Raw genomic sequence first — 17,374 nt, 5'->3', positions numbered from 1 at the left:
CACATTCCCCCTTTCCCACCCGCCAGCCCCGGCCGTGCCCGCCCGGCCGTGCCCGCTGCGGGCGGCAGGTGGCGCTGCGGGCCCGGGCTGCCCGCACGGCCCCGCCCGCTGGGGCCGAGCCCGGGGCCGCCCCGCCGGGGCAGCGGGAGGGAGCAGCGCCCTGCGCTTGTGTTTGCCACTCTGGAAACTCGGCGGACTGCGGTCTGCCTCCCGTGTCCCTGCGGGCTGCCGGCGATGAACGCCCTCTCCCAGTCGCAAAACAAAAAACCATCCGACCCGGGGCAGCGTTCGCCGTCCCGCCTCTCCCGCGCCTCGGGAGCGATGGGCACCGGTGCTGCCAGCCCGGCCGGGCGGCAGGAGCGGCTCCGCACCCACTCCCCATCGCACACGGCGCCGGGGGGCCGGGCAGGGCAGGGCAGGGCAGGGCAGGGCAGGGCAGGGCAGGGCAGGGCAGGGCGCGTGGACTCCGCGCTCCCCAGTGGAGGTCTGGGAGGAGGGAGAGCGGAGGAGGGAAGATCCGCGAGGATCCAGGTATATCCAGTTTTTACCGCTTACCAAAAGCCACCAGCAGCAGGACCTCCGCCTCCTCCCTCCCTCCCTTCCCTCCCCCCTCCATCCCTCCCTCCTCCCCTAACTCCCTCCCTCCCCTGCCCCTCCGCGATGAGAGAAGGGCCAAGTCGGTGCTCGGCAGGCAGCGGCGGTCTCTGCCAGGGGCAGACGGATCGCTTTCATGTCGCAGGGTGACCGCTAGCCCCGCGGAGGCTCCCCCGGCCGGGCCGAGGCCGGGCGGGCAGCTGCCCCGTTGCCGGGGTGCGGCCGGCGCGCCCCGCGGGATGCTGGCGGCGGGGGATGCGGAGCCGGCCGCGGACTAACATGGGGGGCGGCCACTCCCACAGGGCGCCCGTCTTCGACGAGAACGAGGACGGTGAGTGCGGAGCTGTCCGCGGTACCGAGGCGCGCCCCGCCCGGGCTGTGCCGGGGCGCGGCCCCTCCGGCCGGGCGCGCCCGGCCCCGCTCCGAGCGGGGGGCGCGGGCGCTCCGCGGGCTGGAGCGGGATGCGCTGCCCGGGAAGAGCGGGAGAGCCCGCCCCGGTCCTGCCATCCTCACCCAGAGAGGGGCTGGCTGCTGTCAGGCACAGGCTCAAGTCTAGCACATCGTCAGCTGGGGTTTAAGCACATGGCAGGTAACTTCAGACCTGCGTTAATGAATGGGCACCGTTTCTGAGACGGATGCCACGTTTTTAGTTTTGTTTATAGTCGTCTCTCTGCCTGTTTTAAATGGTGATGTCTCTCTTACTCTATACTTCTTCCATCACCTTTTCTTTATGAAACTTTTTTTAGCATGTTCTGTTACTCTGAGTTTCTACTCCCTACCTAGATAATATGTCATAAGAAAGTGTATCTTGTAAAGTTTGTGGAAGGCAATGGAAAAGTTTGCTTAAAATGTGATGTTTCTTTCCTCTTTATGCATTTCAATGTAATTTTCCAGTGTAGACTGTATTTAATTTGGATTATGTGAATGCATTTCAATTAAAATGACTTTGGGTCTTGAAGCAGAGAGAACACAGCACTCTTAGAAAGCAGATATTTGTATATTAACATAGAAATGTTTTTAATGTTACTTATGGGATAGATGTTGCTGCCTGTTTGGACAATGGGTGCTTAATTTTGAGGAACTTCCCCAGAAGTTCCCAATATATTTTATTAGGAGGTGATTGCGCCTTAATAAACTCACATTATTTTGGCTGCCTGGATTTCATAACAAGCCAAAAACATGTATGCTTTGCCCTATATGTTCAGGGCACATGGAGATATTTGTATTGTTTTGCTAGCAGGGGGGGAAATGTCTAAATGCATGTAAAGTGCTTGAAAGAGTGGCTACATCTTTACTTGCATTTAAGATGAAATGACCATTTCCTGTTCCTTGGCAAAGCGTGATGAGGTGTGGTTTACAGCATTCCACTGTTTCTGTGGGGAATGGGACAGATTGTTGAACATTTGTGTATTGTGGAGCCATTTTCTTGTACTGATAAAAGAATTCAGACCTTTGCAATAGGTCGTGCTATGTAAACATACAAGAGAGAAAGAGCCCCCCTTGCCTCCCCTCAGGTAAAGTCTCAACCATGCACAATTGGTGTTGTAAACCTTGAGGTAATTCACTGAGAAGTACTCCAGAATGCTGTTAATCTTGTCTAGACACCCTAAGGTAAAAAGATACCCATGCTCCTGCCTTTTGAAGTCTTCTAATTGGGCTCTCTTGATAGCAGTTTTCATGAATTATTACCATCTTTAGTATTTTTTCCCCATGGTACAAAACTGTGGTCAGTTTTTGAACAAAATGAGCATAGTCCAATAGTAAATTATTGCAGAAACATCTTCATGGCACTTAGTTCTCTTTCTAGCCAGAAAACATTTCTGCAATGCAGCCATTATTAACAGCTAATAATAAAAAAACCCACATAAAGTATTTATGGATTTCAATTAGTTCATTATTTATTCTTTGCATGGTTTTGTTTTGTTCTGAGGTGGTTTTCCCCATTATGAATGTTCCTAACATAATCTTTTATTCCTCTTAAGATATTTCCCTTGGCACAACCATCTAGTTCAGAAAAGTCCATTGCTTTTGAAACAATAACCAATTTCCAATGGCATTTACAAATTACTTACTTATAGTACTTTCTCATTCAGGATGACATTTTCCCAAGTACCTAAACAATATGGGGGAATATCTCCTCTTTGAAAATGTATCTTACAGAATTTAATACAAAATGAAGCTGTTTTTTCATATTCCCACTAGTAGCTATAGAATCACCATTTCCCACAATATTGGACTCAATATGTAATTTACAAAAAAAAAAATAAAAAAAAAAAAAAAAAAAAAAATAAAAAGGTGAGTATAACAGGAGAAAGTGGATTTGTTTCTTGAGATGGTATAATTGCTCTTGAATGACAATTCATAGAGAACTGGAATAGAGAAGTTGTGCATGAAGGTGTAGGAATATTAGAAACTAATCTATTTAGTGTATTATGTATAATGTCACAGCTGCCTCTTAAAATTATAAAAATGAGCAGAGAAAAAATATTGCCATTTTATATTCATGCATGTTTATGATGGATGTAGAATAAAACATGAATTTTGGAAGTAAAGGTTTAAAACAATTTATCGTCACTCTGGAAATTTTAGAAAAAGTTACTTACCCAGTGTATTAGTTAATAAAATAAATATATGGAAATAGTGTGTGAAGAGCACCCAGGTGCTGCCTGACAAGCTTACAGGGTGTCTGATCCAGAGTTCCAACTCCTGCTTTCTGATGAGAAGAGGTGCTGATCCATTGAGTAGATCTAAAAACTGTAAGCTGTATGTAGACCCCTCTCCATGCTCTGGATAACAGAAAAAATATTCTAGAGAACCAGAAACCTGAACTACATGCTGTTAGTCTCCAGTTATGACAGCCAGTACAACACATCATTATCATACCCTAATCTTTTTAAGACAGTAATGCATACCATTTTTACCAGCTACATTAGTTCTCTGTGTTTCATCTTTATTAGAAGGATCTTCCACAACTTCACTCTTTGAATTGTTAGAAACATCTGTTTTTCTGACTAGATTTCTTAACCTACTTATAAGATTTGTGTTTAGTTCAAGTTTTTGTTAGTTTAAAATGCTCTCCCCCTCCAGGATTATTCTGGGGCTTTGATAGACAGCAAAAATGTTGCCTCTCACTCCTTGATTTGTAGGGAAACCTTTTCTATTTTTCTATTATTTCTACTGCTTTCTCATTTCCTGTGCCCTGCATCTGTATGTGTTTGAACCTGTCTTAGTTTCACAGAGATAACCCAAATTATACACAGAATTGTAGGTGAGTTTTCACCAGGACCTTGTGTTGGAAAGAATACATCCTGTTCTCTACTGGAAATAAGTTCTAGTACAGCCTATAATGACATATGCACTTTTAATGGACATGTTGTGTGGACAATTCTGTCACCCTGTGGTCAGTGCCCTACTCAGTAATTCCCACTGATCAACTCCAATCCACATCAGGAATTTTTGGTGATCCTGTGTACATGGCCTTTAGCAGGACTGAATTTTGGTCCATTTCTATTATTCACACTCTCAAAGATGGTCACTCACTTCTCTCTTGCAACACTCTGATTCTTCTTTATGCAATGTTTTAAGTTATGACCGCTCTGATCACTCCATGTCAGTTATCAAGACCACTGAACACTTTGTGTAAGTATTCAGCTGGATCATATCCAGACTTAATCTTCTTTGTTGTTAGCCCCTGCCAGCCTCATATTTCCCATTTCTAAATAATACTTTTTCCTATGTTACTGCCATGGTTCAACCCCAAGCAGCAACTCGACCCCACACAGCCACTTGCTCACTCCTCCAGGTGGGATGAGGGAGAGAATCAGAAAAATAAAAGTGGCAAACCTCATGGGTTAGGATAAAGACAGTTTATTAGGGAAAGCAAATTCTGTGCACACAAACAGTGCAAAACAACAAATTTATTCACTGCTTCCCAGGGGCAGGCAGTGCCCAGCCATAGCCAGGAGAGCAGGGCCCATCACATGTGATGGTGACTTGGAAAGACAAAAGCCATCACACTGAATGCTTCCCCCTTCATTCTTCTTCACTCAGTTTTAAATACTGAGCATGAAGCCGTATCATGTGGGATATGGTGTGGGATATGGTGTGGGATATGGTGTGGGATATGGTGTGGGATGTGGTGTGGGATGTGGTGTGGGATATGGTGTGGGATGTGGTGTGGGATGTGGTGTGGGATATGGTGTGGGATATGGTGTGGGATATGGTGTGGGATATGGTGTGGGATGTGGTGTGGGATATGGTGTGGGATATGGTGTGGGATATGGTGTGGGATATGGTGTGGGATGTGGTGTGGGATATGGTGTGGGATATGGTGTGGGATATGATGTGGGATGTGGTGTGGGATATGGTGTGGGATGTGGTGTGGGATATGGTGTGGGATATGGTGTGGGATATGGTGTGGGATATGGTGTGGGATATGGTGTGGGATATGGTGTGGGATATGGTGTGGGATGTGGTGTGGGATATGGTGTGGGACATGGTGTGGGATGTGGTGTGGGATATGGTGGCGATATGGTCAGTTGGGGTCAGCTGGGCTCAGTTGGGCTCAGCTGTCCTGGCTGTGTCCCCTCCCAGCCCCTTGTGCAGCCCCAGCCTCCTCCCTGGTGGGGTGGTGGACAGGAAAGGCCTTGGCTCTGTGCAAGTGCTGCTCAGCAAGAGTTAAAATATCCCTGAGTTACCAGCACTGTTTCCAGCACAAATCCCAAACACAACTCCACACTAGCTTCTCTGAAGAATTTTAACTCTATTCCAGCCAAAAGTACCACCAAGATGTTGTCTTGGCATGACTGTATGAGGTTTGTATCCCCATTCAGCCTAGAAATAATAATCCCACCTTGAATTTTGTCATCTGATTTTTCCTCACCTTATTCAGCTTTACTTATACTTTCTTACATCTCATTCCACTGACACTGAGAAAAATTAAATTTAAGCCAGTGCTATTATCTACAAAATAAGTTTGTTATCAAGGAGAAATATCTGATTACTCATGTGCAAAAAACTTCTGGTAAAACCATACTGTATGTATCTCATTTTTTCTTTTTAGTCTAGGTTAAGGCACAACAACAGCTAAGAATAATCCAGGGAACAGAGCCCTTTGTTTTCTTAGACCTCATACTCTGGCCAATAACACAGAAAAATATGTTTCATTCCTTGATTTTATTGCTGGATAGGTTGGATAGAGAACTGGATCTGGTGTTGTGCAGCGTCACTACTCACCAAAGCCAGACCTTTATATGGTGTGGAACTGTAACATTTTTTCAGACATTTAAAAAAGCATTTTAAGCAAGGTACTACACAAATTGTGTAGTCAATTCAGGTAAAGGGAAAACAGTTTTATTTCAGTTAATACTGCTGAAGCAAAGGAACCTGACTCTCTTCGCCTTGAATATTTCCTGTTCTCATAACAACTACCTTCTCCTGAATATGTATATCCAATGCTACTACCAGGAGAGCAAGGAAGTAAATTTTTCCTCATGTTCAACTCTTCAGAAACAGCAAATTCACAAGAACTGCAATAGAAGCATAAGGCTAATATTCCTCATTGTAAATGCTCCTTGCAAATTCTCAGTAAATATCACAAGTAATGAATATATCAGCAATAACCTCATGACAGTAAAGAGTGTCTTTCATGCTGGATTTGCTTGACTGTGTTCAGTTAAAATTTCAGTCATGTTCAAAATGTGAAAATGAAATAGTCGAAAAGAGTAATTTAGAAAAGAGCTGACTCAGGAGAGATATTGCTACTATCAAATAGGAATAACATATTTGCCTACATTGTGGTGGAAGATACAGAGGAAAGGATAAGAAACAAAGTGTTAGAAGTTAGAAGTTGGTTCTGCCAAGTGATATGGCAGTTGTATTTGATTATCTGGGGCTTACAAAGTCAGTTTTGCTACAGTTACTTTTACAAATAAGTATAATGAACTTTTAAAGAGCTTGGTTTTGTTTTTGTCGTGCATGCCTTTACATTTAAAGTAACTATGTGTTTCCAGAGAACCTTGCACTGAGCATCCTGAAGCTGCAGAGCTCCAGCACCCCTCTGTGCAGGTCATTGTGACAGGCTGTTCCTCAGTGGTGTAGTCCTGTGTGTGGGAAATGAGACACAGCAACTCTCCTTGGCTTATTCTCCATGGCCAGAACCTGATTCACTGTAGTGCTTCAGTATCTAATTCTGGGAAGTGCTGGAGTCCCACTTCCTTGCCTGAGCCTTAAGGCTTTGTTCTGCTGCAGGGTCGTAACTACAGAGCTCAATGGAAAGCTTGTGTGCTAGAGAATACAACATCCATCTCCTGGAGTTAAACTTCCAATTTGAAGTTGTAATTTCAAATTGATTTCTACCTCTCCTCTTTAGAAAAGCCTTCAGCTTAAATGAAAGATTTAAAATTGTTGTCGAGTGTCAGAAAACATCATTATTAAATGGGCAGCTGCTGAAAAGACTTGTACTAAAAGCCTGAAACCCAGATAAAGAGCCTAAGAAGAATACCTGCAATTAGTATGGATTCAGGTAGCCAAATTCTGAGCATAATGGCTGAGTTTAGGTATAAGTGCAGTGAAAGCTGAAGAACTATAAGGTGACATAGGGAAAAATGACAAACAAGTTTTGCTTGGAACCAATTTAAAGCAATGTTTAAATGTCAAAATGAGTCAGATTGAGAACAGAGTAGGCAGTGTCCAGTTATTGTCAGTGATATGATGGTGCTCATGGTCCTGCTGCCACACAGCTGTAATGGACAATGTCTGATGCAGTCACAGAGCTGCTGCACGCAGCTCGGATCACGAGGATAATAACACACTCCCTTCAAACTACTTGTTCATAAAATACAGCCCCAAAGAACAGTTAAATAGAGGGTTGGAACCTAAATACCTTCTGTTAGAGAAAGCAGCAAGCATCATGTGGGATCAGTATTTCTGCTGGATTTTTAGTTTGTTCATGGAAGTTCTGTGGTGTGTTACATTGTTTTTTAATTTTTTTTCCTTGCAAAGATGAATATTCCAGTTCCCTTTAGAACTGAATTGGATAAGAATACCAAAATGCAATTTAAAAACTGCTCAAAGGCAGTTCTGTTGAAAACCACATCTGTCAAAGGCATTATTTTATGCTGAATATCAATGTTTTAAATAAATTAGATCCAGACCACTGGATTTTTTATACTTTGTGTTATGACCATGTTGAATTTTACACAATTTTACTTTTTATTTATTGAACTTGAGACAAGAGTTCATCATTATGTGCAGTGCAAAACACTTCAGAAACCCTAAAATCAGTGTCTGTACAACCACAGAACAAAATAGATCAGTGTTGAGCTTGCACTTACAACATGATATGAGACAGTGGGAGAATATAGACAGAAAGGAGAGCACAGAAAAACAATATGATACTTGCAGGTAGCCACAAAGGCACCAAATGCAAAGCTGTTGTTGACAGTTTGCATGGCCTGTGTCCAAGGAGGTTCAGAAGGAATATCGTGACATAGCAATCACCATCAGCCCTCATCTTCCTGACTCAGGCTTTGGCACAGTGCACACAAATGATGTGGACCTCTTCAGACACTAAATGATAATTGTAGGTGAAGTTTAATACTGTATCAGTTTTCCCTTTCTTACAGGGAGCTCTAAAGAGGATGAATCTGGCACTTTCACTGTAGCTTTTTGCTATCTCAAATGAGCTGCATCTCTGTTTCACCATTTGAATATCCTAAAAAATGTTGTGCAATATCAGACTTACACTGTCAGGATTAGAAAAAAGATTCTTTCCAGGGACAGCTAAAGTATTTGTCAATTGTACTTAACTTTACATCATCCAGATTCAACATCATCTCTGCCAGCAATATCTTAGAGAGAGTCCAGATAAAATTTCAACATCCTTTCTAATATTATTTCCTACAATTGCAAGATTTAGTTTTCTGTTTTGATGGAAACATCCTTGTCAGGCCCTCCATCTTAAACAAAGGCACCATGGAAGTTATTGCCGTTGCTTTTGTAGACTTCCAAACTTTGCAGAAGTGGTTGACATAACACCTAACTCTAAGAGTGTGAAGGAATTTCTTATTGGCTTGATATTGAGGAAGTGCTCAGGGGAGGTAACATTTTACCCATGTTGCAATATGTGTTATGTAGTGTGCCTGGATATCAAGATAGGCTGTTTGTGAATAAGTATAAATAATTCAAAGTTAACCAAGCATCAAGCAAGGTAAGCTTAGAGACTCCTGTTCAAGATAAAGGAAAATTCTGACTGTGAAATAAACTCAGAAAACAAGATTATTGTCTCAGTCTCAACACCACTGCTTTCACAATCCCTCCTTCACAAATTCAGACATTGTCTCCCATCCCTGCCCACAGCTGCTGCTCGCAGTGAGAAGGTTTTGCTCCTTCAGCTGTGCTGCTGTTGTTTTCTGTGCCAAAGAGCAGGCTTCCAGAGAGCTGGGGTCTGAAGGACTGGAAAAGCTGAGTGGTGGAAGGGTGGCAATCTGAGAAGTAAATGTTGGTTTTATCCCAGGACAAATGATTTTCAAATGCACAGAGATATTAAACTGACTCTACTGCTCAATATTGGCTTCATTTCCAGTTCAAAAGATCTGACAGCTTCCCATAGAACAAGGGGGAACAGATCTACCTCATCCACCTGGCTGCAGTGTGACAGACATGAGTCATGGATAGCACTTGGCATGAAAGTGAAAGAATTCCTCAATGTGGATGTGTGAATGTGGGTTACAAAGCCAGCAGTAGCTTCTAGGGGGAGATGCAGTTTTTTGTGAGCCTTGGATACCACACTGTCCAATGAATGAAGTTCAGCCTGGAACTAAATGTTGTACCTGACTGAATTAGAAAATTTTTGGGGAAAAAGACATGGTAAGGAATTATGATCTTGTTCGTAGATCCTCAGAAAACTGTCTCACCAGAACTGTCTTTGTACAGTCTTTTCTGAATGTGGGCATAAAACCAAAGAAGGCAGGGTTTTGTTGGCCAAGCACAAGACTCACTCTCCTCTGGGTTTCTCATTAAAAAGCAGGCTTGAGAAGGCAGAGGGTGACACCTTCCTAAAGCAAAACCTGGTGGGCAGTGACACCTGTGACTAAGCACTGAAGGGTGGAATAGAGGAAAGAATGTCAACTTATTTTGGAGATTTCACAACATTTTGACTTAGCCAGAGTGAGCTAATGCTGAGATGATGGGAAAGGTGAAGAAGAGAAAAGGTTGCTACTGAGATCAATCAATACAAAGTAAAAACTCTTAGACAATATTCAGTTAAAAAGAAAAGCAACTAATTCAGTCTGGTAGAGGAGCTCCACAACATCCTATCAGGGTAAAACATGTGAGGGGAAGGAACAAAAGGTATGGGACACCCACCAGCAGGAAAAGCCTGGACTTTTTGGTGGGGGAAGAGAAGCAGTAGTAAACAGGTGTGATCTTTCTTGAGCACAGTTTTACTTAGTTTTATGAACTAGTTAAATTGATTACCTTGAGTGACATTACTCACTGCCTAATGTAGGCCTGCATTGAACTGTTGCCTAATTTGCTCTTGTACTTTTGAACACCATGTATGTATCTGTAAATGTAAGCTTCCCTGCAACAGGAAAAAGTAAAAGATTATTATTATGCAAACATGAAAAACTGAAGAGATCAATAAAAGTTGTTTTTGTAACTAAACCATACTCTGAATTTCCTTGGACACTATCAAAATCGGGCATGAATACCAAATACAGGGTCTTTGTAAAAAAGAACAGGCAAAAGTCTTGCTATAGTTAAAAAAGAACATTTTTCGTTTACTTTCTAGGGTTCAGTGTCTAATGTATGAAATGTTTGGAAGAATAGCACTGGTTTTTATTTGCCTGCACTTGAAACTCTTTTCTTTATCAGAAATGTGTGTTCAAATCACACTGTATCTGCAGATGAGCACTGGTGGGGCCCAAGATGCCTCCACCTTCCCAGTACAAGAGAATGTTGAGCATAAATATGTTCACCAGACCTAGAACTGATCCTCTTAATACAGTATTTGATGGAACATCCTCTTATTTCATTTTAAAGTCTTAGAAATTAACAATATACTGTTTAAATTTTACATTACATATATACAGTACAGTTTTATAGTTAGGGCAATATATACTATTTATATACTACGCTATAGTACTGTACCTTTATAAAACACACATTTCTGGAGGAAAGAAAGAAAGAAGGCATCTGTTCACTAGTGAGTACTACCAGGCTTTCTTTTTCAGATTCCTCACTGACTAAAATCTGACAAATAGAATGAAAGCACTGCATGTGATGTGTATTCAGCTTGTCCTCAAGAAAACCTTAATGTTATACATTGGTCTATTCCCTTGGGCAGTCAGCATTCACCTCAAATATCCATCAACAAGGGTATGAGTAGGGTTGTATTTTTGTATCACAGAAATGAGGGCTTCCTTCCTTTTGTTCCAAAATAAGTTATTTTCCACTCCAGCTGTTTCTCACATGCTCAGTTTGACCTCATCTTTAACTCCTTAATTTCCACTTTGACTCTCATCAACATGCATATTTTATTAATAAATGAAACAGTTTGAATGGAAAGGCTAGGATTTGTGAGGTCACTGGGCAGTTCTGGTTTTAATCACGGGAAATTCGAATTCTGCAAAAAGGTGTTTGTAAAAGTCTTCTTAGTTCACCACCTCTCTTCTAAAGACTATCAGCTTTCTGTATTTTCCTGGAGATTGGGCCCTTATGGACATGGTTTACTGGTGGGCCTGGCAGTGTTAAGTTTCTGGTTGGGCTCAAAGATCTTAAAGGCCTTTTCCAACATAAAAAATTGTATGATTCTTTGGTTTCGGTTTATTTTACTGGTAGTCAGTCCATCTGGGTTCCTCATCCAGTTTTACACATGATTTATTTCTGCTACAAATAATGGAAGATTCTTTATAATATTTTTTCTTGTACATCCCTTTTCTATGATTGCTGTCACAGGTCTTGACACAAAAGTATCAAACACTGCAATTAGTTCTTAGAAATGTTGTGTTGTATTTCCTGATATGGGTATCAAGTACAATTTATTCCATAATTTAGACAAAGGTATTTTCCTTTTAAATTGAAGGATGCTTCTTAGAATGCATTACTAGGATTGGTGGCAGCATATTTATACAGGTTTTTGAGGCTCTAGTGATAACTGAACGTGGTTGATGAATCTGAAATTTATTTCCCAAATTTTATATTCCAATTAATATTTTCTTTATAATATCACAATGTAATATGAAATTTTCTGTTTTATACTTCATTTAACTTTTTCTATATTGGTCTAATTTGAAAAAAGCTGGTTTCGATATATTCATGAAATCTACCCTACAGTTTGCTTATCTGACTTAAAATATGAATTAAATCATTGCTTTTAACTTCTATCTGGTAATATTTTATTGATTTTGTGTTTATTCCCACTTTCTTTCTCATTTTCTTTATTTTTTAAAGAAATAAATATCAATTCTAGTTCTTTGAAATCTAGAAACACTTGAATAAATTCTATGCTTGATGTACTTTTCTGCCCTGTCATTTTTTGCTTGGTATGATACTGAATAATAGAGCACTGACTTCATCATTCTATTGTTAACACTGTTCTGTGTAAGAAGGATTGTTGTATTTAGTAAGATAAATATACTACAAGGCAATCTGCTGCAGTGGACAAAAAATACTTTCCTTCTTTTTCCTATTTTTGCACTGATAAAGGAACACCTTCTGTTCCTTATTTAAGATATAAAAATGCAAACTGAGTTAATCCCTCCAGTAATTATTATTTCCTTTTGAGATTGTTCCACCTCCCTTGCTGAGCAATGAGAACTGTTCTTAGATGCCTTATTAAAACAAAGGTACAATATAATCACAAAATCACTGTCAGCCTCCTGAGTGTCCTTCACACCTTTCTGAAAATATCTTCCACTTTCCCCTGGATTGCTTTCACATTGTATTATGAAGATTGATTTTGTGCCTTTTGGGGTAAGGTTTAAATAAATCTTTGTCCAAGCTGTAAAGCCTGCAAATGCTTTTGGGGCAATACTACACCTTAAGCACTGTGAACTGCTACACAAAGCTTGAAGTCAAACAACAAGAGATCATCAAAAGACCATTTTGAGAAGGAGGAAAAGTCATTCTCTTAAGCCTAGATCATATTTTACTCTTATAGCATGTGAAAACTACAAAAATACAATCTTATGTGTGGGGAATTGCTGTAAAACCAAGTTAGCTTTTATTGAGATTAGTTTGGACATAACAAGAGGAACAGATTAACCAGAAGTTTTATGAAGATTCATCAGATTCTTCTCTGCCCAGCCTTGGCATGTGATTTTTCAGTAACTGCATGCCAGTGATGCCCTTATTGCCATCTTTTCCTGCCCAGTGACATGTCTTTGACATCTCTTGCTCAAGTTTTTAAGGTAAGTTATTAAACTAGAGGTTTTTTATGGTGCACATAATAATAGCAGATGAAAAGTACTTTAGAAAGAGAAATACATTTTTAGTGTGAAATTCTCCATAAAAATCTTGGTATTGAAAGGCTTTCTGGAAGGATTTATTGATCTTTATTGAACCAAATTGTCAGCACTAAGTGCTGTGAGATTTTGCTGGCAAGGAGTCATGGAGTAGTTACCACTGCTGTTGATCCAAACATTCAGCAGGGCAATGGTTTTTCTTTTTGATTTAGTGAGCTCTGTGTTGATGAACAGGAGAAGAGAGCAGCTAGAGTAAAGCTGCCTAGGTAGCTTCAAAATAGCAAAAAAATTATTTACAGTCACCCAGTCTATTTTGTCCTTTTCTTATATATATATTTTTTTTAATTATAGTTTGGGGAAAGGACTGGGCATCAGGTTCAGAGCTGTTGGCTGTGGCTGTGGGAGGCAGGACATCTAAGTGGAGCTTGTCTGGTGGCTAGGCAAATTCCAGCTGCTGCTAGGACAGCATCTGCTCTCTGAATGGCTTTCACAAGGCTTTTCTGAGAGTGAGGAGAGGGCATGTCATGTTTGGAAAAGATTAAATAATGTGTGGCAGTGAAGAGATACCCTGTTTTCAGTGGTTTCAAGCACTTAGGCTGAGTGCTGCCTTGACTTCAGGTCATTGGTGCTGCTAAGCTGGGAGCCATCAGTCTGTCTCAGAGGTGCTGGGTGAAGCACAGTCATGGATTTCAAAACGCCTTAAGAGAAGGCAGCCCTTTCACTGTTGTAGCTGTCCATTACAGAGAAAAGATTGTGCCATTCAGGTGTCTCACTTGGGAGATGCAGAGAGTTTTAAATGCTTCCCTGGGCATACAAATACTTGAGAGTAACTACAGGCTGCTCTCAGCCCTCTCACCTTCCTCTGCTAGGTAGCTCATATACATCTTGTGATCCACAGACATATGTGGATCAACGACATCCTGAATTTTTGAATTCTGAAGCACTACATTCCAATTTGGAAAAGAAGAATAAGAATACATCCCAGCAGATCACCCAAGAAAGATTGCTGGCTACTGTTGTATACGACGTGTTTCTGCTAGTCTTTGGTGATATGAAGTTGATTTCCAGTCCTTTTCACAACCTGTAAATAATAATTTTTGCTATGTTGAAAGCTTTCCATTCTGTACTGTGAAGAAGCCAAGGTTATTTAATATTATTTTCATAGACAGCCAGAAGAAGTTCTGATATACTGATTTGCCCTTTTATTCTAGTTAAGAAAATATAATATACATACCCATATATTTTTAGATACTATCTCTCTCTCTCCCCCTCTTTTTCCCTATATATACACAGATATTTTTAATATTCTTTACTCTCATCAAAACAAACCCGGTGTATGCCGTATGGAACTCTAGACCTGAGTCACCAATATTCATTATTTTTGTCTAACATCTATAATTAAACTTATTTGAGGTTCTGTTTCTATGATTATGCAGAACTGGTATAAGCACATTTAGTGTCACTGAATGTTTCAGGCACTAACAAGCCTTCTGCTGCACTGAGCTATTTCATCCTCTGCAGCTCACTATTTGTTTGTGCTTTGCACCTAATAACTTGTGTGGTTAAAATTAGAACTTATGTTCTTTACATTCATGTCTATCAGCTCCCCACCATGCTCACCAAGTGAATATTTTAATTTTTTCCTGTTGTGGGATGATACAAGGTAAATCTCAGTTGTAGCTTAGAGTCTACTGACCTCCTGCTGGTGATGCCAACACCCAGCCTTAACCTGGGAATTGTGGCTGAAGTCCTCCTCCTCTCCTCAGTCACCTCTGCACCAGCTGACCTGAGGTGCATTTGGTTTGTTTCATCATTGTATTTGTGTTGGCTTTGCTTGAAGTCTTTAATATTTCCCTTCAGTTGTGGTTTTAATCTCAGATGGCAACTCAGAACCACACACCTGCTCACTCACTCTGCCCCCCTTCCCAGCTGGATAGAGAGGAGAATCAGAATACAGTAAAACATGTGGGTTGAGATAAGAATATAATTGAAATAAAGTGAATTATAATAAAGATGGTGATAATCATAAAAAACAACACTATAATAGATACAAAGACGAAAACTAACTCTATTCCAGCTGAAACAAAGACAACTCCTAATCTTAGCAGTGGATAGATAAGATAAAGTGCCTGCTTGCTTTATTCATATTTACTGTTTTCTGCAATGTATGGACCTATCAGCTTTAGTGTAATTGCTTGTGGAGTGTAAATAAGCGTACTTATAAATAACTTGTAAATAAGTATACAAGGATTTCCCAGAGGTAAGAAGCACAATGAGAGAATAAATCATTAGCTCCAAGTAAAAAACTTCTACTGTTGGTTGGTCATTTTATGTACAGGAGTCAGCCTATTTTATTCAGTCTCCATAGAAAAACTGACCATTCCATCATCAAATATTTATCTGTAAACACTGAGATGAAGAAATATGCATTGCACTGAAATTACAGAAGTTTCTTATGAATTAAATATCACTGTTATAATCATTTTTCCCCCTACCCTTTCTATACCACCCAGAAAAGAAACAACGACAAAAATTGATGTATACAGAGGTACTAATGATAATTAATAGCTCAGGATAACACTTCATCTGAGGCTGGAAAAAAATTGATCATGTTGGATCAACAGTAGTTTAGTCTGGAGCATGTAGGTACAAGAAACCATTTGTGAGACCAGATTTCCTCCAAAATAGCAGAGAAAGTGGGGTGATTCTTATGCAAGTAGATGATTCACACAGTGAGATATTATGAACCCTAGCTAGAATAAAAAAGAAGCCTCCTCCTGGCTCCAGATAACTCTAAAAATCAGAACTGTCAAGACGAGTTCAGGTTGGTGCCTTTACAACCTCAGAGGCTGGGATTTGAGGTCCCATCCCTAGAATGGATTTTACTTTTTTCTAAGAAGTATAACTTAGTTTAAAACATTTACAAGACCTACAAATAAAATGGAACTTGAGTGCTGAAGAACATAGTGAAAGTCATTTAACTGCAGAGGATGGATAACTATGGGTAGGCTAACTGATAGAGTTAATGGGGGAGGTCAGCCCTCCTAAAAGTGTGTTGTGTCTTTTATTTAAAGAGTCAACAGAAATCTGTCCAGTTTAAGAGGTATCTAGTGTCTACTAGACTCTGAGGCACTACTTTGTGGCCAGCCAGTAATGGAATACTTGAAATTTTCTTTAATTCTCCTGTGCTGGGGATCTGGCCCTTAAATGTACTCACTAGATGTGCTGTTAATTTCAATAAATACTGCCTTTTTCCGTGATGAGAAGCAGCTTTTCCTGTTTACAATCCTCATTCTACCCATGCTACTGCTGTACAACCCCACTCTGCAGCTGCAGCAGGCAGGGACACTCCAGGCACACTTCTGCTGCTAGTTACAACTCCTAGCATTTGTTTGAAGCCCGTGGTGATGGTTTGGTTTAAAATCACTAAACGGGAGGCAATCCCAATTGAAATGGGAATAATTCTGATCTTTAGTGTCCTTACTCACCCCAAGTATTTAATTTGCAGTTGTGGTTAAAAATAGAAGAGCTAATTCTTCAGGATTCAGTTCTGGAGAGAGACTCCTCATGTCTTGGGTTCTGAATTTAGAAGAAAAAGAGAATAACTCATCCTATCACCAAATGAGGTGTTTGAGTAAAATCCTCTTCACATGGGTCCCCAACCTCCCATTAACATGGCACCAAGACTCATTTTGTGAAACCCTGATCTGCAAGAGCAGTGCTTTCTGAGCCACTGCCCCGAGGAGCAGAGAGCAAAGAGGTTTATTACCTTCCTCTGGCATGTTTGGAATTACAGAGGCCTTTGCATGGATGAGATTGATGGATGCCTCACTGAGGATTTTGTTGTTAACTTAATTTAAAGAATTTTCCTTCACCTGGAGATCACTCTGATAAATTTTATTGCAGGAGAAAACAGTTTGGTACACTGATATTTGACATTTTATTCCCATAGCAACTTCCCTCAGAGAGCCTTCCAGTTCAGTTATTAATGAGGTTGTTTTCATAGAAACTCTGAGGGAGGTGAATATTCCCACTTTCCAGCTGAAAAAGATGCTTCATAGTCTATTATGTGTATCCTGATCTCACAGAGAAGTCTATTACTGTAAAGTGAAATTTAGATTTTTCTATATTGTAGCAATACATTTTCTCAAGGGGTATCTTTTCTGCTGCTTATACCTGTCAACCTCATTCTCCTTGCAATGATTTCAGAGATTGTTTTTGTCAGCTCATCCATAAGAGAACAACACGGTCAATCAGAATCTCTCTCTTCTCAACAAAAGGGTGCTGTGTCTTACATTTTACATTGAAGCAGG

At 40.6% G+C, this 17,374-nt stretch overlaps 1 protein-coding gene across 1 annotated transcript in view; it reads left to right on the top strand.

The window, feature by feature from the left end:
- The first annotated feature begins 662 nt into the window (after positions 1 to 662).
- The window catches only part of STK32B (serine/threonine kinase 32B), a 158,577-nt gene continuing 141,865 nt past the window's right edge, over positions 663 to 17,374 (top strand). Inside the window, exon 1 of the mRNA XM_063401606.1 lies at positions 663 to 925. Within this exon, the coding sequence (XP_063257676.1) occupies positions 850 to 925 (76 nt within the window). The 5' untranslated portion in view covers positions 663 to 849. The remainder of the gene's footprint in view (positions 926 to 17,374) is intronic.

Source organism: Prinia subflava, chromosome 7 (assembly GCF_021018805.1).
Source record: "Prinia subflava isolate CZ2003 ecotype Zambia chromosome 7, Cam_Psub_1.2, whole genome shotgun sequence".
Classification (NCBI taxonomy): Eukaryota; Metazoa; Chordata; class Aves; order Passeriformes; family Cisticolidae; genus Prinia; species Prinia subflava.
The sequence above is the reverse complement of the archived record's forward strand: the minus strand, read 5'-3'. Positions and strand labels throughout refer to the sequence as shown.